The 27465-nt window shown below is 39.3% G+C and overlaps 6 protein-coding genes across 6 annotated transcripts; all 6 read left to right on the top strand.

Moving 5' to 3' along the window:
* Nucleotides 1-4488: 4488 nt before the first annotated feature.
* LOC121616346 (olfactory receptor 11A1-like) lies at nt 4489-6787 on the top strand. Its single transcript, XM_041951083.1, has 2 exons — nt 4489-5416; nt 6702-6787. Exons 1-2 carry the CDS (start codon nt 4489-4491, stop codon nt 6785-6787), a joined length of 1014 nt encoding a protein of 337 aa, XP_041807017.1.
* Nucleotides 6788-8958: 2171 nt separating this feature from the next.
* LOC121616348 (olfactory receptor 11A1-like) lies at nt 8959-11557 on the top strand. Its single transcript, XM_041951085.1, has 2 exons — nt 8959-9886; nt 11358-11557. Exons 1-2 carry the CDS (start codon nt 8959-8961, stop codon nt 11555-11557), a joined length of 1128 nt encoding a protein of 375 aa, XP_041807019.1.
* A 2982-nt stretch (nt 11558-14539) lies between these two features.
* LOC121616350 (olfactory receptor 11A1-like) lies at nt 14540-15517 on the top strand. Its single transcript, XM_041951088.1, has one exon. It carries the CDS (start codon nt 14540-14542, stop codon nt 15515-15517), a length of 978 nt encoding a protein of 325 aa, XP_041807022.1.
* Nucleotides 15518-18428: 2911 nt separating this feature from the next.
* On the top strand, nt 18429-19409 carry LOC121616352 (olfactory receptor 10A3-like). The gene has a single exon (XM_041951090.1). The coding sequence runs from the start codon at nt 18429-18431 to the stop codon at nt 19407-19409; it is 981 nt and encodes a 326-aa protein (XP_041807024.1).
* Nucleotides 19410-21616: 2207 nt separating this feature from the next.
* Nucleotides 21617-22552, top strand: LOC121616354 (olfactory receptor 51E1-like). The gene has a single exon (XM_041951092.1). It carries the CDS (start codon nt 21617-21619, stop codon nt 22550-22552), a length of 936 nt encoding a protein of 311 aa, XP_041807026.1.
* A 2824-nt stretch (nt 22553-25376) lies between these two features.
* On the top strand, nt 25377-26312 carry LOC121616355 (olfactory receptor 6N1-like). Its single transcript, XM_041951093.1, has one exon. It carries the CDS (start codon nt 25377-25379, stop codon nt 26310-26312), a length of 936 nt encoding a protein of 311 aa, XP_041807027.1.
* The last annotated feature ends 1153 nt before the right edge of the window (nt 26313-27465 follow it).

The following is a 27465-nucleotide window of genomic DNA, read 5'->3' on the forward strand; positions in this document are numbered from 1 at the left end:
TATGTAATACTAAAGAGCTTTGGTTTGGTTTTGAAGCAGCTTTATGAATGAAGTTTATACCACAAAGGTATTGCACTGGACAAAAGAGAAGACCGGGGACATGTGAGGGAAATTAACATTGAGGATGCTGCTAGATGCTCACATAATGGTGTCACACTAAATGCTGAGCAATAGTTTCAAACTTTTCCAAAATATTTAAAACCCCAAAAAAGGCCCCTTTGTCCAATTAGTCAATTTCGTTTTTCCTTTGATCACCAAATATACATCTGTTGTATTTTGGTAAAACATTACTTTAAGTCCCCATATTTAGGACTTTTACAAGTATATTCACATTTAATAAATGGCTAATAACACATTATAATTACCAACAACTATATCTCCTCCTGTGGGCACTCATGAGTGGGGGCTGATGTGTAAACAAATAAAGAATGAGAAAATACTGAAAACACAACTGTTATAATTTAAAAAATAAACTATAGAAAGTATAGTGGTTATAAACTATTCACCAAATGTTTGTATACTGCTTATTGTTGTGTTAGGCCAGGGGTACTTACTAGTCAAAGGTCCACATCTGTTTTTTTCTTCAAGGTCAGGGGTCCAGAGCGATTGGTTATGAGCAAATAATATTAAATCAATGAATTAACATCACATCTATTGTGATTTGTCCAGCGCGAAGCCGAGGCAGACAAGGTAGCTGCATTTAACAAAGTTGGCAGGATGACCTTCATTTTCAATTTTTAGCCATGCTAGCAGTCTGGCTCTAGGCAATGGCAACATGGGCTGTTGTCAGGACTAAAAACAGACAACTATTCTCCATGGGCCTGCATGGCCTGTTGCACTTATACAATGAATATTGAATTTGAACAAATCCTCACAGATAAAAAGTGATCTTCACAGGATTATTGCAGCAATCTATTCCCTTTTCTGGGGACAAATAACTGTGGGGAACCATGACTTTAAGAGTTAGAGTAGTTATTTATATATTAAGATACTGACATTTTTAAAGTCTTCTTTTTGTTTTACTTTTAGGTTCTACTAACAGAAAGCAAAAGTGAAACTGGAAGAAAACCTCATTCAAAATCCCAGGGACATTTGTGACAATTCTAGTGACTAAAAATCCATCTGTTTTCTACATGCAACTGCTGTAGCAGATGCTGATTTGTCTTACAATATGTAAAGTAAACCCCAGGAACATGTTTCAGTTTTGGTGAAAGGTGATTGAAAGAAAGACACTGGACTGAGTTACAGAAGCCAGTGGGACCCAGGCTCACCTGATGTCAGGACTTGGAATGCTCTGTTAAACACCTGCATTAAAGAAGGGGCAGTCTCATATACAAAGAACATTTAACCCCTTTGAAAGCGCTCCATCATGTACTCCAAGTACTACTTTGTGAGTTTAACAGATCTGTTTTGAAGGACTACTATAAAATGAGTAATGTATCCAGTATACTTGTATTTTCACTGTCTGGCTTCAGTGCAACAGTCAACTACAGAATTACTTTTTTCTCTCTTACTTTACTATGCTATGGTCTAATATTGGTGGTAAGGCAGGTACAGGCAGGTATGGGGAAGCTAAATTAGGGGAGTAATATCAATACAATAAGAAACGACGGGAAAAGGCAATAAGGTAACAACAGAATATACATATCGATGCATATTGATATAAGATTAAAACACCATCTCTGGATTGTAAAAGCATGAACTGTGTTCCCTCTGAAAGCGCATGAGACATGTACATGATGCCCAGGCTGTCACTATTATGTCATCAATTACCCACCCTGGTAGCTCCCACCCCTGCCTCACTTTAGAAGAACAACCATGAACAGTGTAACATTAAAAACAATCTGTGGAGTGGAGTTGTTTTTGAGATACAAATCTGTTCTGTGATTATTTGCGGTCTTTTAATAGCACTTCCTTGATTGAATGAATGAATAAATAAATGAGTAGTGACAGTTTGTCCCAGCTGTTTTTGATAAACTTCAGCTCCCCATGACCAACAACTCAATAAGTGTGTGTAAAAAAATTGCTGACAGTCAACAAGAATTGAATCATTATTAGTTAAAATTTGCTTTACAAACTTTAGTAATGTTTAATCTTGTTACTTATTTTGCAAAAATGAGGGGTAGACAAAATAACTGAAACGCCTTATAGTATAATGCAATCCAATCCAATGCTACCAACTACTGTGGATTCACATACGACCCTACAATTGAACCAATACCTAATTGACACAGATATGCATAATCACACATCAGAGGTTTGCACTGAATTACATGGTACTGTACAGGATTTCCTCTTACTGTTTCTACCAACGCAACATACAGTATTTGTGTCTTACAAGGAAAAAGGGAAATTGGGAAGAAAAATTCAACTACAACTACAACCTCATACATTTGATCAGATTAGTCTGCAGTAAAAACTCAAGTACAGACTGTTTTGGCGACTGACCTCTGACATAACTACTTAGTAAACCTTTTGTTTAAAAGGTCAAATTGTGTGCATCCTAAAACTAATGACAAATGTTGTTTTGATTTGTGTTTGTGTACCTTAAGCCTCAGAGGGATGAATCATCAATGATGAAATACAAATGATGTAACTACGTCAGACTTGCTTGCATTTCTCTACCATATCAGATGAATGGCTGCTGTCATGGGTATTATTACTGTGGGCCTCAATGGAAAACAACAGGCTTCAGGGAGCAGGGCAGGCTACAGCCACTTAATTATGATCCAATGGTCAAAGTACACCGGCCTCATGGGATGGTCTGATAAACAAATGTTTTCACTCTTTGTATAATTACAGAACGGAAAGAATGTCACATTTTACAGTCTAATAATGTCATCCTTCTCATTTACTTTACCTGTTGACATCAAAAACTGTCAAAGAGATTCACTTCAACAATGAATAACTCATAGGAGATATTGTAACTGTTGTTTTTAAAGAGCTACACAGAGTACATGGAGTAATTAAAGTAGAAGTGGTCAACAGGTCATTATCTCCACTCTCCTCTGAGAGCAATTAATGAAACAACACCCCCCTGGAGAGCCAGGCTCTAAATCACACAAACAGGCTCTCAAGTCAGTCCTACTTCTACACTGAAACCAGTAATACAGTCAAAGCATTAAATCAAATTCATGTCTCATTTTACTTTAACCCCTTGATGCCTGAATTTATTTAGAATGATATTAAAAAATTAATTCTTTGTGTTTTTGCTTTCAAATTGATCCTAAATTAAGAGGAGTTTGCTAATTTTTCTGTAGCACATACTATAGATATACATTTAGGTGTGATGCAAATTAGCGACAACAGGCGTTAATGCTTAAATGGAATAAAAACACTTTTTTTTCCCTAAAATTCATAAAGTGTATCATAAAAGCCATTCAAATTTCATTTATTTCATCAACACAGCCACAAAATTGACTTACAACCATTACATTGTAACAACAACACAACGGATGTAGTTTTCACTTTGACCAGTCCGACAAGAAACCAGTGCTTGCAAAAGGTTCCTAGGTGTGTGTTGAATATGCACAAACCAGCATTAGAGGAATGCATGCGCAATTCGGCTGCAATGTGGATTAAAGCGGTATGATACGAATTTGCGACAATCGGTGTTAAGGGGCTAATACAGTTCACGATATTCAGCTGTTGCTTTTTAATTCTTATTATTGGTAGTTATTGGTCTGGCTGGTTAATGAGTGCAACCACAAAACTCATGAACAATTATGTGCAACACAACTGTATGTGTAATCAGGACACCATAAACTTGGGCCTTAAAATGTCCATAGAGCTGATTCAACACCCCTCAGGCACAATGTTAACTTAAAGGTGCCATGAAATGACTACCAGACTGCTGTTTGTTTCCTCGTATTTACGTGTTTTCCTGTAAAAACAAGCAGAAGAGTTTCTTTCTTTAACTTTCTTAATGTTGTCTTCCCTTTCAACAGCCCTTTCTGGCATCAGAAAACACAAAGAGTTGGCAAGCTGAACAATCATGTGGTTCCATATGGACAATCTATCCAGTTAAATTTTTGAGGAGGTGCACAACAGTTATTGTGTCGACCCTGCAGACACCTGTTCCTGCCAACACCCAGCCCAAAATCTCAGAACCTCAGATCTGAGCAATATGCTCAGTACAGGAACCAACCTGTACTGGCCTCAGAGCCACGCCCCCTTTGAGGTCAAAAACAAACTTTTTCGCAGGAACTTTAACATGCATTGTGGGAAAGTCTTAAATTTTTCCCAAAGGTGAAGTCTACCACGACAAGTTAAAAGACATCAGACACCACAGTGGTGGTTCATCTGTGTACAGATCTCACCAAACCCAGTGTGCAACCTAGATTAATATGTTGACAGGTATGATTATTTTCTTCAAAATGTTCAATGATGTTGCATGTTCAGTTCATTTTGACTGCTGATTTTTTTAACACTGTGATAAGAGGTTGTATAAGATAAGAATACTCACTGAGAGGCCCTGTAATTTAGAAAATGGAAAACAGCACTCTGTCCTTTTACTTTGACCTAACCATGTTCATGGACATTGGACACCTCCGTTATCCAGCCTTCGTCTTTTGTCTCTTGCTCTACAGCTTCATCGTGTCTGCAAATCTTGCCATGATACTGATAATATTACAAGAGAGCACACTGCATGAGCCCATGTATATTTTCATTGCATTTTTATCTGCCAACTCTCTTTATGGTTCTACTGGTTTCTTCCCCAGATTCCTCATGGACCTTCTGTCTGATACTCATTTGATCTCACGTCCAGCTTGTTTCACGCAGATATATGTTATTTACACATATACTTTTTATGAACTGACCTTTCTGAGCATTATGGCATATGATAGATATGTTGCTGTTTGTCATCCTTTACACTATCACAGAAAGATGACGCCTAAAACTGTCTATACATTGGTATTTTTTGCTTGGATCTGTCCAGCTTGCTACCTTACAGTAAGCATTACTCTGTCTGCCAGGCTTCCTCTATGTGGGAACAAGATACAGAAAGTATACTGTGCCATCTGGAATATTATAAAATCATCATGCATTACCAATGCTGTTAACAATATTGTAGCTATGCTGGGGGCCATATTTATAGCCTTCTTTCCCTTCGGTTTCATCTTGTACACATATCTGAGAATTGTGGTTGCTTGTTGGAAAAAGTCATCAGAGGTCAGGGGAAAAGTACTACAGAGTTGTCTCCCACATGTTATTTCATTTGTGGTTTATTCCATCACATCATTTAGTGATACTGCCCTGAGCCGACAAAATCTTGATGAGATAAATCCATTTGTGGCTGTAATTTTGTCACTTGAATTTGTTATCATTCCTCCGGTTCTGAATCCTGTTGTGTATGGCCTTAAATTACCAGAAATCAGAAGACACGTTGTCAAGATACTATGTTTAAAACACAAAAGTACAAAGAATTCCTGTCGAACAATGCCAGAGTCTGTACTGACAATGTGAATGTCCTGTCTTGTGAATAAACAATCTACAGGGCAAAATGATCAACAAAACCATGTGTATTGTCTAAGTAAAAGTCCAAAGTATCTGGTGTGCTTACTTTCTTACACTATGCTGACTGTGGTTTAAAACTTTAAATATTTTGAGGATAAAACACTTCATTTGGCCTTGAAATGTGACTGAAAAAAGCTCATGCTGTCCTACCTCACAGAACTGAGACTGCAATCAGCATTAATTCATATAATGTACAATAGACTGTAATGAACAATAATGTTTCATGACAAAAAAAAAGCAAAAAAAAAGCAAAAAAAATTCTCAACCACTTCTGCAGTCTAATACACTTCACTGATGTCCTATTGAAAGCCCAGTAATATTTTTCTGTGTTGCTTCACTGGTATAAGTGCATTTTACCATGTTGATGAAACTATGAGCATATGGAACATTTTGAGCATAACTGATGAATATCTGAGAAATGGTGTCTGTTGCAACAACTGTTTAACATATCTATGGACATTTTGATACGTTTTAACTGAAACTTTGTGGTCTGTTGGAATTCATTACATGAATCCAAGCTGTCAATGGCTGCTTTTCATCATAAATTAGCAAACTACAAACTTTTACAAACCAATTATTTTTACATTGAAAAGATACATGAATGGATAATTGTTTAGGCCTTCATAGACAATGCTAAATGTCCTCAAAGGTAAACAGAATTCCACAGAATGGTCCCAGTCATGCTTTCTATCAGATTTACTGACTATTTTGTGGTGCTTTTTATGTGTGGCTAGCAAAGACAAGTACATAAACGTAATATATATCTTTGTGACGCTTCTTATTGGTAAAACATAAGGACATGTCTGAAAGTCATGCAAGCTTGTTTTCAAAGATAACTGCCTCATTGGACTGTGTTTTTGACCAATGAGAAGATGCAGAAGAGTGGTGACATTCTCCAGTCTAAAACAACTGGTGATGTTGTGCTTTGTGCAAATAGAAATCATGGAGAGGACATTTCTAACGTGTTTACTGTAAAAACAAGCAGTTTGGGAGAAGAGTTTCTTTCTTTAACTTTCTTAATGTTGTCTCCCTTTCAACAGCCCTTTCTGGCATCAGATAACACAAAGAGTTGGCAAGCTGAACAATCATATGGTTCCATATGGACAATCTATCTAGTTAAATTTTTGAGGAAGTGCACAACAATTATGGTGTCGACCCTACATAAACCTGTTCCTGGTCCCCAGTCAGTGCTCTAGCCAACACCTGCTGTGGACCGCCAGGTGGCCGTCCTGCCAACACCCAGTCCAAAATCCCAGAACCTCAGATCTGAGCAATATGCTCAGTACAGAAACCAACGCATTACCTGCGATTATCTCCATCTGGACCCAGCCCGACCGATTAATATATGTCCCACGACTCGACCCGTGATTAAACACACGGGCTACACAGTCGCTCACTTTAAAGTGCTTTATTTTAACTTGGAACATGTAGAAACATGAATTCAAATCATATCTAACTGTGGCCTATTTGACAGAATCAATCACTAACTATTTTGCTTCTTACAATATTAATTGCTCTTAATGTTGGTGTGCAGAAAAAGACGATCGTCTACAGTCCCTGGTTTAAGATGGGTTCTCTGTTCTTGAATCACTTATCCAGCCAAGGAAAGTCTCTTTGACTGGCTGTACTCGAAGCCAGGATGGCGAGCACTGTCATGTCCAAGAAGTTGTGTTAAGTTATGTTTAATTTTTGTCCTGTGTCTATGTTGTCTTGTGACTTCCTGTTTTATTGTGAAACCTAACTCTCCTCTCGTTTCAAGCCCTTGACGTACTGGTGTCCTTCCCGCCTGTCTGATTGTCTACCCCGCCCTGATTGTTTCCACCTGTTCCCCGTTACCTCATGTGTATATATAGTCTGCGTTTCCCTTAGTCCCGTGCCAGTTCGTCTTGTCTTGTGCAGTCTGAACCTACGCCAGTCCATGCCACGTCTTGTTGTAAGGTTTTGTATTTTTTTGCTACTTTGTCTTGTTGATTAGCATAGTCTTGCCTTGCTTTATTTTGATACTTTGCCTTGCCTTTTTCCTGTCACAGTCGTCTTCCTCGTAAGAGTGATTTTTGTTTTTCCTCCTTGAGAGCGATCCTTTGTTATTAGAATAGTTTGTGTCTTCCTCTGTAAAGAGTGATTTAAGTTGATACTTTGTCATTAAAGATTGTTTGTTTGATTTGCACTTTGTCTCCTGAGTCATGCATTTGGGTTCAAGTCCTAGTTCGGTAGTGACAAGCACATTCTGTGCAATCAGTGTGAGATTAGGAAACATTTTAGTGAGTTCCTTCTACCAGCACAAAACCTTGAAAGGATCCTACTTGGATGTTTTGAATTAGATGTAAGCTGGCAGCTCAGCATGAGGCTGTAAAATTTTATCCTCCGTGTTGTCTACATGATCACCTGCTGATAGCGGACGGGGTCTCTTCTCTGGTGGGGGGCACAGGCCTGTGGTATATTGCAGGGGCCTTCCACGTTTCTCCTTGAGTTCTTGAAAATAGTAAAAAAAACAACATGGAAGACAAATTCTATTCTAAGAGAAAAGGCTAACTAAAAAGACAATAGAACAATAGACTGATGTTTTGTCAAAACGTCCTCTGCATATTATGTCAGTCTACGTGATACAGTTGTAAGATCAGTCATAAGCTTCTGATTTGACAACTGTATCACGCCAGCTCGGGCACCAGCATCAATCAGGCCATGTGCCAGTTCGCTGAATCAATCACCACACAGTTTAAAATGAAGCGATGTCCTGCTGACAACCTGTGCAGTGTTAATTGGCTGGTCTATGTACAAAACTGCTACATTTAAGTTTATACTCATGCCATACGTTGTTGCCAACAAGCAAACAACCAATTCTAAAATGAAGATGAAGGCTCATAGTAATCCACAGATCAGTTACACTGAAAAAACAATCCAGATACATCGGCAAAGGTCCAGATGATCCAGAGTCCAAAAGACTAGAATAAGTAATGGAAAGCTAATCATTTTAAATTTACCGGCACATGTACTAATCTACCACGTTTTTTTCCACTCTGCGTTGTGGTGGATGGCCGCTGCAATCACACTTTTCAATTGACACCTCACTAGACCAATCAGGATTTTGGCCTCAGAGCCACGCCCCCTTTGAGGTCAAAAACAAACTTTTTCTCAGGAACTTTAACATGCATTGTGGGAAAGTCTCCAATTTTCCCAAAGGTGAAATAATGCGGTGACGTCTACCACGGACATGTTAAAAGACATTAGACACCACAGTGGTGGTTCATCTGTGTACAGATCTCACCAAACCCAGTGTGCAACCTAGATTAATATGTTGACAGGTATGATTATTTTCTTCAAAATGTTCAATGATGTTGCATGTATAGTTCATTTAGACTGCTGATTTTTTTTTAACACTGTGATAAGAGGTTGTATAAGAAAAGATAAGAATACTCACTGAGAGGCCCTTTAATTTAGAAAATGGAAAACAGCACTCTGTCCTTTTACTTTGACCTAACCATGTTCATGGACATTGGACACCTCCGTTATCCAGCCTTCGTCTTTTGTCTCTTGCTCTACAGCTTCATCGTGTCTGCAAATCTTGCCATGATACTGATAATATTACAAGAGAGCACACTGCATGAGCCCATGTATATTTTCATTGCATTTTTATCTGCCAACTCTCTGTATGGCTCTACTGGTTTCTTCCCCAGATTCCTCATGGACCTTCTGTCTGATACTCATTTGATCTCACGTCCAGCTTGTTTCACGCAGATATATGTTATTTACACATATGCTTCTTTTGAACTGACCTTTCTGAGCATTATGGCATATGATAGATATGTTGCTGTTTGTCATCCTTTACACTATCACAGAAAGATGACGCCTAAAACTGTCTATACATTGGTATTTTTTGCTTGGATCTGTCCAGCTTGCTACCTTACAGTAAGCATTACTCTGTCTGCCAGGCTTCCTCTATGTGGGAACAAGATACAGAAAGTATACTGTGCCAACTGGAATATTATAAAATCATCATGCATTACCAATGCTGTGAACAATATTGTAGCTATGCTGGGGGCAATATTTATAGCCTTCATTCCCTTCGGTTTCATCTTGTACACATATCTGAGAATTGTGGTTGCTTGTTGGAAAAAGTCATCAGAGGTCAGGGGAAAAGTACTACAGAGTTGTCTCCCACATGTTATTTCATTTGTGGTTTATTCCATCACATCATTTAGTGATACTGCCCTGAGCCGACAAAATCTTGATGAGATAAATCCATTTGTGGCTGTAATTTTGTCACTTGAATTTGTTATCATTCCTCCGGTTCTGAATCCTGTTGTGTATGGCCTTAAATTACCAGAAATCAGAAGACACGTTGTCAAGATACTATGTTTAAAACACAAAAGTACAAAGAATTCCTGTCGAACAATGCCAGAGTCTGTACTGACAATGTGAATGTCCTGTCTTGTGAATAAACAATCTACAGGGCAAAATGATCAACAAAACCATGTGTATTGTCTAAGTAAAAGTCCAAAGTATCTGGTGTGCTTACTTTCTTACACTATGCTGACTGTGGCTTAAAACTTTAAATATTTTGAGGATAAAACACTTCATTTGGCCTTGAAATGTGACTGAAAAAAGCTCATGCTGTCCTACCTCACAGAACTGAGACTGCAATCAGCATTAATTCATATAATGTACAATAGACTGTAATGAACAATAATGTTTCATGACAAAAAAAAGCAAAAAAAAAGCAAAAAAAATTCTCAACCACTTCTGCAGTCTATTACACTTCACTGATGTCCTATTGAAAGCCCAGTAATATTTTTCTGTGTTGCTTCACTGGTATAAGTGCATTTTACCATGTTGATGAAACTATGAGCATATGGAACATTTTGAGCATAACTGATGAATATCTGAGAAATGGTGTCTGTTGCAACAACTGTTTAACATATCTATGGACATTTTGATACGTTTTAACTGAAACTTTGTGGTCTGTTGGAATTCATTACATGAATCCAAGCTGTCAATGGCTGCTTTTCATCATAAATTAGCAAACTACAAACTTTTACAAACCAATTATTTTTACATTGAAAAGATACATGAATGGATAATTGTTTAGGCCTTCATAGACAATGCTAAATGTCCTCAAAGGTAAACAGAATTCCACAGAATGGTCCCAGTCATGCTTTCTATCAGATTTACTGACTATTTTGTGGTGCTTTTTATGTGTGGCTAGCAAAGACAAGTACATAAACGTAATATATATCTTTGTGACGCTTCTTATTGGTAAAACATAAGGACATGTCTGAAAGTCATGCAAGCTTGTTTTCAAAGATAACTGCCTCATTGGACTGTGTTTTTGACCAATGAGAAGATGCAGAAGAGTGGTGACATTCTCCAGTCTAAAACAACTGGTGATGTTGTGCTTTGTGCTATTGGAAATCATGGAGAGGACATTTTTAAAAACTTCTGGGTTAAAAACTGGTAAAACTATTGTGCCAGTTATGTCATTTTATTGCAACATCAGTGTTGGGCAAGGACAAATAGCAGCTCCTCATCTTTTTCTTCAAGTGAATTTAGAACTTTCTTCAAATGAAGTTTTATAACTAAGTTCGGGAACAAAGCCCACGCTTCGAACACATCCCATTCCCGCACAAAGTATTTAAGATCACAGGATTCATTCATTTCCCCTTCGATTCGATCTTCACACCCCTTCCACCCCTAACCCCTGTCTCTTTTCCTCTTTGCTTTGGCTCTTGTTAGAATACAGGAACCACTGGGGCTTTAACTGAAAACCTAAGAACATTCGAAGAGGTGGTTCCCCCACCCTTAGCCTCAATTCCCACGGCTCCATCTTATCTCTATGCCAACAGCTCAAACTGGTCCATTATCGCACTCCATTCCTTCATCCACTTATCCCTCACCCTTCTCCCTACTCCATCATCCCTCTACCCTCACCCCCCTTCCCTTCATTCCTCACCCCATCCCTTCATTCATCACCCCTTCATCCCTCGACCCCATCCCTTCATCCCACACCCCTTCATCCCTCGACCCTCAGTCCTTCATCCCTTGACCCTCAACCCTTCATCCCTCGACCCTCATGCTGACGTATTATCCTGCATCATCCATACTCTCCTCCGTACATAATATGCATCATATCATTATAAATCTCCATCCTTCCCTCACTTGTGAACAAGACCCAAAGATACTTGAACTCCTCCACTTGAGGCAGGGGCTCTCCTCCAATCAAGAGGGGGCAAGCCACCTTTTTCCGGTTGAGAACCATGGCCTCGGACTCGGAGGTGCTGATTCTCATCCCAGCCGTTTCGCACTTGGCTGCAAAACCGAACTACCTCAGTGACTTCAGCCTGAGTGAAGGATGAGCCAACTTCTGAGTACCCAGCCCCTGCTTCCTCTACGAAAGGCGTGACAATGGGATTGAGGAGATCCTCAAAGCATTCTTTCCACCGCCCGACAATATCCCCAGTCGAAGTAAACAGCTCCCCACCTCAACTGTAAACAGTATTGGCAGGGAACTGCTTCCCCCTTTTGAGGTGCCGGACGGTTTGCCAGAATCTCTTTGAGGTCGACCTCCATGCCCTCCCCAAACTTTTCCCATACCCGAGTTTTGCTTCCATAACTGCCCGAGCCGCAGCACACTTGGCCTGCCGGTACCCGTCAGCTGCCTCAGGAGTCCCATGAACCAACCAAGCTTGATAGGACTCCTTCTTCAGCTTGACGGCATCCCTTACTTCTGGTGTCCACAACCGGGTTCGGGATTGCCACCACGACAGGCACCAGAGACCTTATGGCCACAGCTCTGTACAACTGCGTCAACAATGAAGATGGAGAACACGGTTCATTCGGACTCAATGTCTCCAACCTCCCTCGGAGGTGCGAGTTGAAAACCCCTCTGACAGAGGGTTCCACCAGACGTTCCCAACAGACCCTCAGTACACGTTTGGGGCTGCCAAGTCTGTCCAGCTTTCTCCTCTGCCAGCAGCTCTAACTCACCACCAGGTGGTGATCAGTTGACAGCACAGCCCCTCTCTTCACCGAGTGTCCGAAGGTCAAATGACACAACCACGACATTGATCACTGACCTCCGGCCTGGGGTGTCCTGGTGCCACATGCACTGATGGACACCATTATGCTTGAACATGGTATTCGTTATGGACAAACTGTGACTAGCACAGAAGTCCAATAACAGAACACCAGATCGGGAAGGCCGTTCCTCCCAATCACGCCCCTCCAGGTTACACTGTCGCTGCCCACGTGAGCGTTGAAGTCCCCCAGTAGAACGATGGAGTCCCCAGTTGCAGCACTTTCCAGCGCCCCTCTCACAGACTCCAAGAAGGGTGGGCGTAGGGCAGTGACCCTGTCGTTCACCGGGAAGAACTCCAACAAATGGCGGCTAAGGTGGGGAGCCACGAGCAAGCCCACACCAGCCCGCCGCCTCTCACCGCGGGCAACTCCAGAGTAGAAGAAAGTCCAGCCTCTCTCGAGGAGTTGGGTTCCAGAACCCAGACTGTGTGTGGAGGTAAGCCCAACTATCTCTAGCCGGAACCGCTCAACCTCCTGCACTAGCCTGGGCACCTTCCCCTTCAGCGAGATGACATTCCATGTCCCCATTGCCAGAGTCAGAGTCCAGGGATTGGGCCATCACGGCCCACGCCCACCATCCAAATCTCATCGCAGCAGTCCCTTCTGATTCCTCCTGTGGGTGATGGGCCTACTGGAGGGCTGGCCCACGTCGCTCTTTTTGGCTATGCCCAGCCGGGCCCCGTGGGTAAAGGCCCGGCCACCAGGCACTCACCTGCGAGCCCCAACCCCAAGTGTTAGTGTTAGTGAACTGTCCCTTACTATTTTCAGTAAAGTTACTCATGCCATCAAAGGGTTCGACTATGGCCTGTTTGTATAGTTGTTTCTGCAAGGATGTAAGGTGAGGATGAGTGGTAACTGAAATACAAGTGTCTGAAAGTTTACAGTTTAGTTACCGACCTAAATGTATACACCAAAAGAACATGGATCTTGAATAATGAGGTGAATTAGTGAAAGAACACTAGGAAGCTACAGCCATGCTAGCAGCTCTCTGAAGATGAACTTAGGCACTGTGGTGCTTTGAACTAAATGCTAACATCAGCATGCTAACATGCTCATAATGTCGAGATTAACATGCTTGTGCTAAGCAGGCATGATGTTAAAGTTTAGCCTTTTAGCATACTAACTTTTACACATTAGGACTTAACAAAAAGAGTAACTAAGGCTAATGAGAATATTTCTAGTATCGGAGGTATTTGGTCATAAACCAAAGTCCTGGATGAGTAGAAAATTTTGAGCGGATGATATTGCTAAATGAAAATTCATTTCACCAGTCTCTTACAATTCATCCTGAGGGGAGCATTAATGTCAGCACATGTAATGTGCCAAATTTCACTGCAATATGTGTAACAGTTAAGACATATCAGTCAATACCACAAACCTCAACCTCATGGTGATACTTGAGGAAGAGTCAGGGGATCACCAAAGTCATTAAGGTTCATCAACTGAGAACCATGAACGGCTGTACAAAAGTTTGTGCCAATCCATCCTGTAGATGTTGAGATATTTTATTGGATAAGTAAAAAAATGTGACCTGTCAGTAGGGCTAGAAGTAAGATCAGGAGATCAACAAAGTCATTGGAGTTCATCTTCTGGGTACCATGGACAATAATAAAAACACACTGGTTGCATAGCTCTAGGGATGGCAAAATATTTGGCAAACAAATGCTTTCTCAGAAACTTTAACAATCATTATGGGGAACTCTTCAAATTCTCAAGAGGTGAAATAATGTTGTGACGTCTACCTCTTTGGTCGAGATAAATGATGCTGCACACTTCCTAGAACCCACAGTTGTGGTTTATCTGTGTATAGATCTCACTAAAATCAAACTGCAAAATATAGATAACTAAATAGGTCGACAGGTGTAATTATTATTTTTTTTTGTTTTTTTGTGATAAGAGGTTGTACAAGAACAGACATAAATACTTACTGAGAAGCCCTTTAATTTAGAAAATGGAAAACAGCACTCTGTCTTTTTACCTTAATCTAACAACGTTCATGGACATTGGACACCTCCGTTATCCAGCCTTTATCTTTTGTCTCTTGCTCTACAGCTTCATCGTGTCTGCAAATCTTGCCATGATACTGATAATATTACAAGAGAGCACACTGCATGAGCCCATGTATATTTTCATTGCATTTTTATCTGCCAACTCTCTGTATGGTTCTACTGGTTTCTTCCCCAGATTCCTCATGGACCTTCTGTCTGATACTCATTTGATCTCACGTCCAGCTTGTTTCACGCAGATATATGTTATTTACACATATGCTTCTTTTGAACTGACCTTTCTGAGCATTATGGCATATGATAGATATGTTGCTGTTTGTCATCCTTTACACTATCACAGAAAGATGACGCCTAAAACTGCCTATACATTGGTATTTTTTGCTTGGATCTGTCCAGCCTGTAACCTTGCAGTAAGCATTACTATGATTGTTAGGCTTCCTCTATGTGGGAACAAGATACAGAAAGTATACTGTGCCAGCTGGAATATTGTAAAATTATCATGTGCTACAAATGCTGTTAACAATATTGTAGCTATGCTGGGGGCCATAATTATAGCCTTCATTCCCTTCAGTTTCATCTTGTACACATATCTGAGAATTGTGGTTGCTTGTTGGAAAAAGTCATCAGAGGTCAGGGGAAAAGTACTACAGAGTTGTCTCCCACATGTTATTTCATTTGTGATTTATTCCATCACATCATTTAGTGATACTGCCCTGAGCCGACAAAATCTTGATGAGATAAATCCATTTGTGGCTGTAATTTTGTCACTTGAATTTGTTATCATTCCTCCGGTTCTGAATCCTGTTGTGTATGGCCTTAAATTACCAGAAATTAGAAGACACGTTGTCAAGATACTATGTTTAAAACACAAAAGTACAAAGAATTCCTGTCGAACAATGCCAGAGTCTGTACTGACAATGTGAATGTCCTGTGTTGTGAATAAACAATCTACAGGGCAAAATGATCAACAAAACCATGTGTATTGTCTAAGTAAAAGGCAAAGTATCTGGTGTCCTAATCAACGTTCTTGCACTAAGTTGACTCTGGCACTTATGCCATGTGGTCTTGACATGTGACTGTAAAATGCTGGTAGTTTCCAACCCCATAGAACTGCGACTGTGATCAGCATTAATTCATATCGGTTACAATTGATTGAAATGGACATGTTTCATGACAAAAAAGAAGGCAAATATAAAATGAAAATTGGCAACCACTCCTGCAGCATAATACACTTTACTGATGTCCTTTTGTAAGTCCAGTAATGTGTTTCTGTGCTGCTTTACTGGTAGAAGTGCATTTAACCATGTAGATGAAACTATGAGCATTTGGAGAATTTTAAGCATATGGATCGGGAACTGAGGACATTAATTTTTGAAGTTTCAAAGTGAAATTGTTTCCCTTTGTTGCTAACATAAGACTTCAGTTGCTCAACAGTCCAGGGTCTCTGTCCTATTTTGCGCTACATAATGTGCCACACATTTTTAATGGGAGACATGTCAGGATTCCAGTTTTGTACCTGCACTCTTTTACTGCAAAGGCACACTGTTTTAATGTGTGCAGACTGTGGCTTGGCATTGTCTTGCTGGAAAAGGCAGGGATGTCCCTGAAAAAGACGTCATTTGCACAGCAGCATATGTTGCTCCAAAACCTGTATGTACCTTTAAGCATTAATAGAGCCTTCACATGTGCAAATTACCCAGGCCATGGGCACTAACACACCTCCATACCATCACAAACTTTGCAATGGTAACAGTCTGGATGATCCTTTTCCTCCTTAGCCCAGATGACACGACATCCATGATTTCCAAAAACAATTTGACATGTGGACTTGTCAGACCGTAGCATATGTCTCCACTCTGCATCAGTCAATCTCAAAAGAGCTCTGGTCCAGAGAAGTCATTCTCGCTGCATTTGTGGATGTTGTTAATATATGGCTTTCCCTTTACATGATAGTCTTAACTTGCATATGTAAATCCAGCAACACTCCTATTTTCAACAAAGGTTTTGTTAACTGTTCCCGAGCCCATGCAATCATATTCTTTACACTATCAAGTCAGTTTTAAATGCGGTGCCACCTGGGGGATCGAAGGTCAAAGGCATTTAAAGTTGGTTTCAGCCTTGCCCCATATAATCAGAGACTTTGTCGGATTCTGTGATTCTTTTTCTTATATTGTTGATTGTAGATAGTGAAATCTCTGAATTCCTTGCAATCATGCATTGAGAAAAGTTATATTTAAAGTGTTGGACTATTTGTCCACAGTTTTTCACAAAGTGGTGAACCTTGCCCCATCCTTGCTTGTGAACGACTGAGCCTTTCGATGATGCCCCTTTCCACCCTGTCCTCACCAGAAAAATGACTTTATAGGTCAGTAATACTTATGACAGGAGCAAAAGAGGAAGTCAGGTGACATAGTATAAAGAGCAAGAAAGTCTATGTACAGAATAAAGTGGGGTGTATGGATGTGTCAAACAAACACAGGACTTTCACTCAGGAGGTTGCTGTAGGTGCCTTTTGTTAAACCGAAAGTAAACATTGACCTTTTTCAATTTACATAACATACGTAAATTACCTCATGTACCTGACAGTAACTTATTTAGTCCATGATCTTTCCTAAACTTAACCAAGTAGTTTTGGTACCTAAAGCAATCATTTCATAATGTTTACCAGGCGAGGACGAAGGTCTGGTAAGACTAAGGTCCAATACACCTGTTGCTGGTACTCTCCAAACATGATGAATACTACTGGGAGTGGTCATAAATCTCATCTGTGAGTCTCTGGAATTTGATCCTACTGAATTGTTTCGTTATGAGGATGTGTTACCCCTTTGACATCCAGTCATGATACGATCACCTATTGTCAATCGACCTGTTTACCTGTGATGTATTTTACAAGTACAAGTGCTTTTTGAGCATTCCACAACTTACGCAGCCTTTTGTTGTCCCTGTCCTAACCTGTCTGCAATGTGTCTCTGGCATCAAATTCTGAAAACAGTCTAAAACATTAAAATATCTATTTTTGTCAATTATGTCAAAAAGCATTAGATCAAATTCTGTTTTTTTTAAGGTTTACACAGCGTCCCAGGTTTTTTGAACTCAGGGTTGTAGCATTTGAGATATTTCACTCAAAATCACACGTTAACCTCATGATCGCATTTGATGAAAGGCAAGGGAATCTGCAAAGTCTGTAGGACTATTTCTCTGGGGACCATAAAAGTCTCTAAAAAATTTTGTTGCAATCCATACAGAAGACGTTGATATATTTTACTGGTTGACTAAAAAAAACAGACCTGTTTGTGGGGATAGAGGTATGTTCAGGGGATCACTGCAGTGATTAGGATTCATCATCTGGAAATCATAAACATCTTCACAAAATCTTTTCTAATACATCTTGAAGATGTACAGATATTTTACTGAGTGAGTGAAAATGTTCACCTGCTGGTGGTGGCAGAGTAAAAGTCAGGGGAACACAAAAGTGGGAATCATGAATGTTTGTACAACATTTCATGGCCATCCCTACAGCCATGCCACTAGTGAGGCTGAGAAAACAAATGTTTCATCAGAAACTTTAATAATCATTGTGTGGAAATTTCCAGATTCTCCAGAGGTGAAATAATGTGGTGACGTCTACCAGGTTGAACAAGATAAAAGACACTGTACACTTGCCAGAACTCCCAGTTGTGGTTTATCTGTATACAGAGCTCATCACAATCAAATTGCAAAATATATATTACCAAATGATGTTGCATGTTCAGTTTATTCAGACTGATTTTTTAATACAGTGATTAAGAGGTTGTACAAGATCAGACATAAATACTGGCTTTTTCTCTTGAGAGAATGGAAAACAGCACTCTGTTTTTTTACTTTGACCTAACCACGTTCATGGACATAGGAAACCTCCGTTATCCAGCCTTCGTCTTTTGTCTCTTGCTTTACAGTTTCATTGTGTCTGCAAATCTTGCCATGATACTGATAATATTACAAGAGAGCACACTGCATGAGCCCATGTATATTTTCATTGCATTTTTATCTGCCAACTCTCTGTATGGTTCTACTGGTTTCTTCCCCAGATTCCTCATGGACCTTCTGTCTGATACTCATTTGATCTCACGTCCAGCTTGTTTCACGCAGATATATGTTATTTACACATATACTTTTTATGAACTGACATTTCTGAGCATTATGGCATATGATAGATATGTTGCTGTTTGTCATCCTTTACACTATCACAGAAAGATGACGCCTAAAACTGCCTATACATTGGTATTTTTTGCTTGGGTCTGTCCAGCCTGTAACCTTACAATTACTATCAATATGGCTGTCAGGCTTCCTCTATGTGGGAACAATATACAGAAAGTATACTGTGCCAGCTGGAATATTGTAAAACTATCATGTGTTGCTAATCCTATTAACAACATTGCTGCTACACTGGGGGCCATAATTATAGCCTTCGTTCCCTTCGGTTTCATCTTGTACACATATCTGAGAATTGTGGTTGCTTGTTGGAAAAAGTCATCAGAGGTCAGGGGAAAAGTACTACAGAGTTGTCTCCCACATGTTATTTCATTTGTGATTTATTCCATCACATCATTTAGTGATACTGCCCTGAACCGACAAAATCTTGATGAGATAAATCCATTTGTAGCTATACTTTTGTCGATTGAATTCCTTATCATTCCTCCAGTTCTGAATCCTCTTGTGTATGGCCTTAAATTACCAGAAATTAGAAGGCACATTGTCAAGATGTTATCCTTGAAAACCCAACCTAAAAAAAAATCCTGTAGAACAATTGAAAATGTCTCCTTAAATTTAGTTTGACTACAATAATGTGATATTGGGCCTTCATGACACAGTTTTGAACTGAAATGTGTGTTGAGCTTTCAATCACTGCCTATAACATAAATTGTTAAATACAGGCTTTGTTCTCAGGTGAGACTGAGTGAATTGTCAGTCATTTGGCAGCTAATTTTGATCACCTATTTTGAATTAAATGGCCTGTCATACACAAATATTGTATCTCACTAATAAGACTCCATCTAGTAAACAGACTATTTGATATTCAACTCTTTGTCTTCTTGATGTCTACAGCATTTCAGGGCAAATACGAGAGTGAAAGAAAAAGTTACATTTGATTATGTAAAAAAAAAAAATGCTTTATTGATAATAATAAAGAAGAGCTGTGTCAGTCAGCTTATCCACATGTTTATTGTATATTCTGCTTTCTGGTCCAATGAGATTACCTGTACATGCCTAGATACACAAGATGATCTTGGAGACTTATACCAACATAACAAATCCAAAATCTGGAAAAGTCTCTCGCAGGTGCACACTAGCATTCTCAGCCACACATTGATAAGGCTTACCATTGGTTATGGTAATTCATAATAAAACTTAATAAAAACAATTTTAGAAATAAAATCTACCACATAATTTGTATTGTACATTGCTTTTACTTTTACTTGATTTCACATAATAAACCCTGGTCTCCTGGGTGACAGTCTTGTGTTTGGCCCATCCAATCATCTGACCTTAACTCAACTGCAGAATTCTCTATTATTATTATTATTATTATTATTATTATTATTATTATTCTCTTTATACTATGTCATTTTGATGCGTTGAGAGTGAGAACAGGCCATCTACAATGGTCTATCAGACTACCCCTGTTGAAAAGCTATGCTAAAGTACTCAGAGCCTTAAAAAGTGACACCAAGGGGTTCTGACAAAGCCTCTGTAAGTCATGAGTTGGGAGTGAGAAGAGGCTGGTGGGAGAGCCTGTCTGCCTCCTCTTTTGGCTTGTTGTGGTCAGAAAAAATGTCAGGTGTGACTTCAACATTATAATGACAACATGGGCACCACAGTTGTAATTCAGCAGCAGTATGTAATAGTACATAAAAATGAATTTGTGGGCCTGGGATACACAATTTAACTTGCATGACTACCTGCCTATCAGATTAAAGACGCCTGAAGAACAAGCAAACACCAAACATTGATGTTAATTAAGCACAATGATAATCATGACCTTGCTCATTTTACCATTATACCAACATCAACAGCTGCTTTGTGGACAAAAACATGTCAGAATTAATAAAGACTGAGGGGAATCAGGGTTATCAAATGGGTTTCTTTTCATAGCTCTTGTCTTTGGTTCTACTGCTTAACCCCTTAACGCAGATTGTCGCGAATTCACATCATTCCGCTTTAATCCACATTGCAGCCGCATCGCGCATGCATTCCTCTAATGCTGGTTTGTGCATATTCAACACACACCTAGGAACCTTTTGCAAGCACTGGTTTCTCGTTGGACTGGTCAAAGTGAAAACTACATCCGTTGTGTTGTTGTTACAATGTAATGGTTGTAAGCCAATTTGGTGGCTGTTTTGATGAAATAAATGAATTTTGAATACACAAAAAAAGATGTTTTTACTGCATTTAAGCATTGAAAAAAGTGGACATATACTGTTATATATACTGGAACACATTACCTATTGACATCGTGAATCCAGCTGGCTGAATATTTTTTTTAAAAAGACACACAGCCAATGGCATACTGTCAGCTTGGTTTACAATATGTACAATATATTTTATTCCAATCAGTATCTCCTTTCAGTTTTTTTTTAATTCATAGGCAGGACATTATATTGCAAGAAACTACTACAATGTATTTATAAAATTAATGTCTAAACTTGAAGTAGAAAGGCTATGATGACATGCCCAGAGTCAGAGAACATAGACGACATAGACCCCTCCCATTACCTACACCTGTGGCGTGTCCATAGATCCGACCAAAAGCTAAATGTGGAACACACCTGAAGATCATTCACTCCTACTTCAGTAAGTATAGTGAAGCTACTGCTGGCATGACCAATATTACTTGACATTATGTTCCAGCTGCTTAAATTTTGCTTTGCACGAATTTTCCAAACTGTCAAATCAGATCGCTGATTTGACAGGACAGGAATAAGAGTTTGTCCAAAAGCAGCGACAACATACAGATTCTTTGTCACAGATTTATTGTGAGTGGAATGGAAAACAGCACTGTTTCCTTTTACTTTAATCTCACCATGTTCGTGAACATTGGACACTACCGCTATCCGGCCTTTGTTTTTTGCCTCCTGCTCTACAGTTTTATCATCACTGCTAATCTTGTCATAATACTGGTGACATCTCGAGAGCGAACACTACATGAGCCCATGTATATGTTTATTGCTTTGTTGTCTGCCAACTCTCTGTATGGTTCTACTGGTTTCTTCCCCAGATTCCTCGTGGACCTTCTGTCTGATAATCATGTGATCTCTCGTGCAGCTTGTTACATCCAGATCTATGTTATTTACACATATGCTTCCTATGAGATGACCATTCTTGGCATCATTGCATATGATAGGTATGTTGCTGTTTGTCATCCTTTACTCTATCACAAAAAGATGACCTCTAGAACTGTTTTAAAGTTGGCAGCAATGGCTTGGATTTTTCCAGCCATTGGTCTTATAGCATGCATTTCTTTGTCTGCCAGGCTTCCTTTGTGTGGTAATGAGATACAAAAAATATTTTGTGCCAACTGGAATGTTGTGAAATTGTCATGTATTCCTACTGATGTGAACAATATTTACGGTTTGCTTTTGACCATATCTACAGTTTTTGTCCCGCTCTCTTATGTCCTGTACACGTATTTGCGAATTGTAGTTGTTTGCTGGAAAAGATCAGCAGAATTCAAAGGGAAAGTATTACAGAGCTGCCTGCCACATGTTGTTTCATTTGTGATTTATTCCATCACAGGATTTTGTGATATTGCCTTGAGCCGGAATGATATTGAAGACATAAATCCATTTGTGGCTGTAATTTTGTCACTGGAGTTTGTCATCATTCCTCCTGTTCTGAATCCTCTTGTGTATGGGCTGAAGTTACCAGAAATTAGAAGACACATTTTAAGGACATTATCTTGGTATAAACCAATCTCTTAAACCATTTTGTATGCCTATGATTTTCTAAGATAAAATATAATTATTTAATTCCTTTTACAACAAAACTAAAGGACAACAGAGGTCAGATTTAATCATATTGACTGTGACAATGTTATGGCCACAGTGCAGATGCACTACCTGGTGTAAACTGGGATTGGAGTTTGGAGTTTGACACACATAACACATATTGGCATTACTCTCAATCCATAAAATTTCAGGACCTCAGTAGTTTTGATGAATTGTGAACTTGTCATATAGCATAATAATTTGTTTTAAATTTGTTTACAGACTGTATATTGATCATTACACTGTTTAAGAATTATTTATGTTATGTGCTCTGTTAAAAATAAAATGCAATTCAGTTTTATAAACTGGCCAGCACGTGCACTGTGACTACATATAGTGAATTAATATATCTGTTTTATCTTATGTTATTTATTGGTGCAAAGGGAGAGGGAAAGGGAAAGGTTGGTGGGTTGGGTCACTCACTTGTTGTGGGTTAAACTGCTTCAGGCCGCACCCAGACCTTTAGGAGGCTGCTGGCTTGTTGCAGAAACTTATGATCCCTTCCTGAGCCTGCCTCTTGAAGACAGCCGCGGCCCCCCGTGAAAGGCACGGCTGAGGCAGGGGTGCTGTCTCATCACTGGCACTGGTGGGATGACAGTGTTTTATTACAGAGTAGAAATATATATAACACAGTAAAAATAATATTGCATAAGATAACTGCATAGTTGGAAGGAGGAGGCAATGAGCCGGTGTTTCAACAGAGGACCAGCTTCCTACGAAGCATACGGAATTTAATCAATATGAAATTTATATTATTATTGTTATATTGATATCAATTCAAACACTAACTGGAGAAAATTTTCCAAATGTGTAACAGGAGAGGCAACTTCATTCGAATGCCACTGAAATGCATTTACTGAAAGTCTGTTCAGGTTGAAGGTTAGAAAATGGCATAAAAATCTAATTTACCGACTTTTAGATGAGAAGATAAGATAAGATAAGACTTTATTAATGCCCAGCTAGGGAAGTTGAGGTGTTACAGACAGCAGGCAATCGCAGTAGGAAAAAAATCACAACAGAACAGAAAAATACAAAATAAAAGCTGACTATATATGTACACTTTATAAATATAACTATATAAACTATATAACTATATACAAGACAAAAATAAGTAAAAAAAAATATATTGCCACAAAGAACTACAAGAAAAAATGGCATAAAAATATGCTGCCAAAGATTCTATAGAATTACACAGTTTTTACACAAATTGCTCATGGGTAGAAAATGCACATGGTGGGTACAGATAAAGTATGTGAAGCATTTACGCTATTGCACAGTAATAAATATATACATGTCACAGTAGAATACTAGTATGTGTTGATAGGTTGAGTACTCAATGAGAGTGAAAATAAGTAATATTGCGCAATGTAATTTGTGTATGATAAATCACACATAAGTGAAAAAACAATCTGAATATGGACCCAGTGCAACATTGAGCAATGCAGGAGTCGAATACTCTGACAGCTGTTGGTATGAAGGACCTGCGCTAGCGTTCCTTCTTACAGGGTGGATTCAGCGGTCTGTTACTGAAGGAGCTGCTGATGGTCCCCACTGTGTCATGCAGGGGGTGGGAGGGGTTGTCAATGATAGATGTCAGCTTGGCTAACATCCTCCTCTCACCTACATCCTCAGTGGTGTCCCATCTTATATTTTCAGTTATCATAAATTTTTTCTGTCTTTACAGCATGACCAGGATATTAAGTGCTTGTTATCGCTGTGTGGCCGTGTGCTGCGTTCACACCATTGCTACACACTGCAAGCACCACACAAAAGCAGTTAACGTATAGTAGCTGAGCCACACCCATTGTGATGTAACTGAGTAGCAAATTCCTTGCAGTTCATAGGAAATGAATAGGAGCAAACTTAGTAAATGTAAAGGAGGTCTTAATCCTGAGGAAATGCATCTGTCGCTGGAACAAACAAAGCTAAATCTGATATGGACGATGTGACTGTAGCTTCGTCATATAGCAACATTTCAAGCTGCAGCAACCAAAACAAAAGGGGTTTAACTGAGTGTGTCTATTCAGAGGAGCCAAGCACAGATGCATTAACTGGAATAATGCTGAAGGAGAAGGAAAAATCACATGTTTTGTCAGAAGAAGAACTCATCCTTCTCCCAAAAGTGAGACAGATGAGCAAACTCTTTTTTATATTGTTTCGAGATATGAATGCTTTGTGAAATTCGATATACCTGAGTAAGGATTAAGTGGACAAAGTTGTTCTGAAATTCTGGTGAATGAAAAAAATTATTTCAATCTGTAATAATTTGCCAGGCAAATGTAGCGCCACCTAGGGTGTTATTCCACTGGGCCTTTGTCTCTGTGGCAATGAAGTCAGCCAATCTCTGATTTCTAACCCCACCATAAAATATAAAGTCTTCCAACTCGTCTCAAAAACTCGCTCAGGGGCTCTCCAGCAACATCTATTGAAAACTACAGGAAAAGCGATCAGCTTTCATGATTTTTTATTGAACATTTTGGTCATACTTATTTCGACATTGTTTGTCTGAATAAAAAATAAGCTGTAAGTAATTATGCACTCTATGATCTCAGTATCAGAGGAAATGATTGGCAGATTTATGGCAACTATACTGAGAGATTCTCACCCAGTGCCAGCTGGGATTGGCTCCAACCCCCTGCAACCCTGCAAAGGATAAGCGGTTACAGATAATGGATGGATGAATACTGAAAGCTATAATTACAAGAAGGGTTTCAGGATTTTTTAAAAGGAATCTCTTTCTCAACCTGATGAGTGTGAAATGAAAAATTACACTACAGCATCTCACTTTAACCTCACCATGCATTTGAATTTAGAGCCTTACCGTAACTCATCTTTTGTACTCTCTTTCCTGCTGTTTGCAATTATTGTCTCTGCTAATCTTCTTATAACACTGATAATATCATTGAACAGAGCACTTCATGAGCCCATGTATATTTTTGTTGCTTTTTTATCTGCCAACTCTCTGTATGGTTCTACTGGTTTCTTCCCCAGATTCCTCATGGACCTTCTGTCTGATACTCATTTAATCTCACGCCCTGCTTGTTTTATTCAGATCTATGTTATTTATACATATGCTTCTTTTGAAATGACCATTCTGAGCATTATGGCATATGATAGATATATTGCTGTCTGCCATCCTTTACACTATCACAGCAAAATGACCCCTAACACAGTCTGTAAGTTGGCAGCTTTTGCTTGGATCTGTCCAGCCTTTTCTGTTGCAATTTGTCTTTATTTGTCCATCAGGCTTCCTTTGTGTGGTAACAAAATCCTAAAAGTATACTGTGCCATCTGGAACGTTGCTAAACTGTCATGTGTCACCACTATTATCAACAATATTGTTGGCTTGCTTGTCACCACAGTTACAGCAATTCTGCCCCTGACCTTTGTCTTGTATACCTACTTTCGAATTATGCTTGTGTGCAGGAAAAGCTCATCCGAATTCAAGAAGAAAGTGTTCCAAACCTGCTTGCCACATACTATTTCATTCATCAGTTATACCATTACAGCAGTTTGTGACATTGCCTTAAGTCGTCTTAATGTTGAAAAGCTAAACCCACTACTTGCTGTAATTTTATCATTGGAGTTTGTGATCATACCTCCACTTCTGAACCCTCTTGTGTATGGCCTGAAGTTACCGGAAATTAGAAGACACATTTTCAGGATGTTTTCATGTTTAAAACCTCTTTCTTAAAATCCGTCTTAAAGAAATACTTACAAAGGTACAAAATTCATATTAAGTTGTATGTGAACTATATTCTTTTAAAACAGCATGGTCTGGCTGCAGCTCTTTTTCGGTTCTTTTACATTCAGTAAGTCAGGAACACACAGTAACACAAAGAAACACAGGCAGCAGCTTTAAAGCTCTCTGTACGGCGAGCTTGATGATGTGTGAAAAACACTTAACGTGTTTTAAGTTGCCCTGCTGTGTAGCAGCTACAATGCTAGCAGCACTACCAGTAGTACCATGCTGGTGGCTGCGAGCCCCCATTCTTATGCGACAGTCTGAAACATCCCATTCATGTTTGCTGCTGTGTGACTTAATGCATTCGTCTCATGTTTATAAAACAAAGTGATATACTGAGCAGTAAACACGATGTGTGATTGAGTTGCTGCAAATCTTGCAGGATGCATTAGTCTTGTCGAGCTCACTCTTGCCTTCGAGAGATATCTAAAGTATGTCCACATGATTGCCTTCATTGCCAACGGGGCAGGTTGTATTCAGTTTTCTCTAAAGTACTCCATTGCTCCCAGTTTCTCCATAACTCCCTTCACTTCGTTATTGCTCATACCAATGAAGTGGGCGTAAATGGAAACCAGCGCAGCTTCATAGTGACATTTAGCGAGTTTACATTTGTCAGGTCTCTCGCTCCATCAAGCTTTGTTGTTCTCACATCCTAGATTACTTTGTAATAAAATGTGTATATTTAAAAGCAAATGTTATGTGTTTACTTATTTACGTCCTAAGGAAACCGAGATCCTTTAACATGTGCAGCAAAATGTTGGAGATCTTCTACCAGTCTGTTGTTGCCAGCGCCATCTTCTTTGCAGTTGTATGTTGGGGCAGCAGCATCAGAGCCAGCAACGCCAACAGACTTGATAAGATCATCAAGAAGGCTGGCTCTGTACTTGGACTCAGACTTGAGTCTTTTGAGACTGTGGTGGAGAGGAGGACGCTGAATAAACTGTTATACATCCTGGACAATGATCAGCACCCTCTCCATCACACAGTGGACAGACAGCGGAGCACCTTCTCCCACAGCCATTACACTGTACAATAACAGCTAAAAAAATAAAAAATAAAAATACAATATTTCTTATTACTACTGTTTGCTATTTTTGATATT

Source organism: Chelmon rostratus, chromosome 13 (assembly GCF_017976325.1).
Source record: "Chelmon rostratus isolate fCheRos1 chromosome 13, fCheRos1.pri, whole genome shotgun sequence".
In the NCBI taxonomy this organism is placed as follows: domain Eukaryota; kingdom Metazoa; phylum Chordata; class Actinopteri; order Chaetodontiformes; family Chaetodontidae; genus Chelmon; species Chelmon rostratus.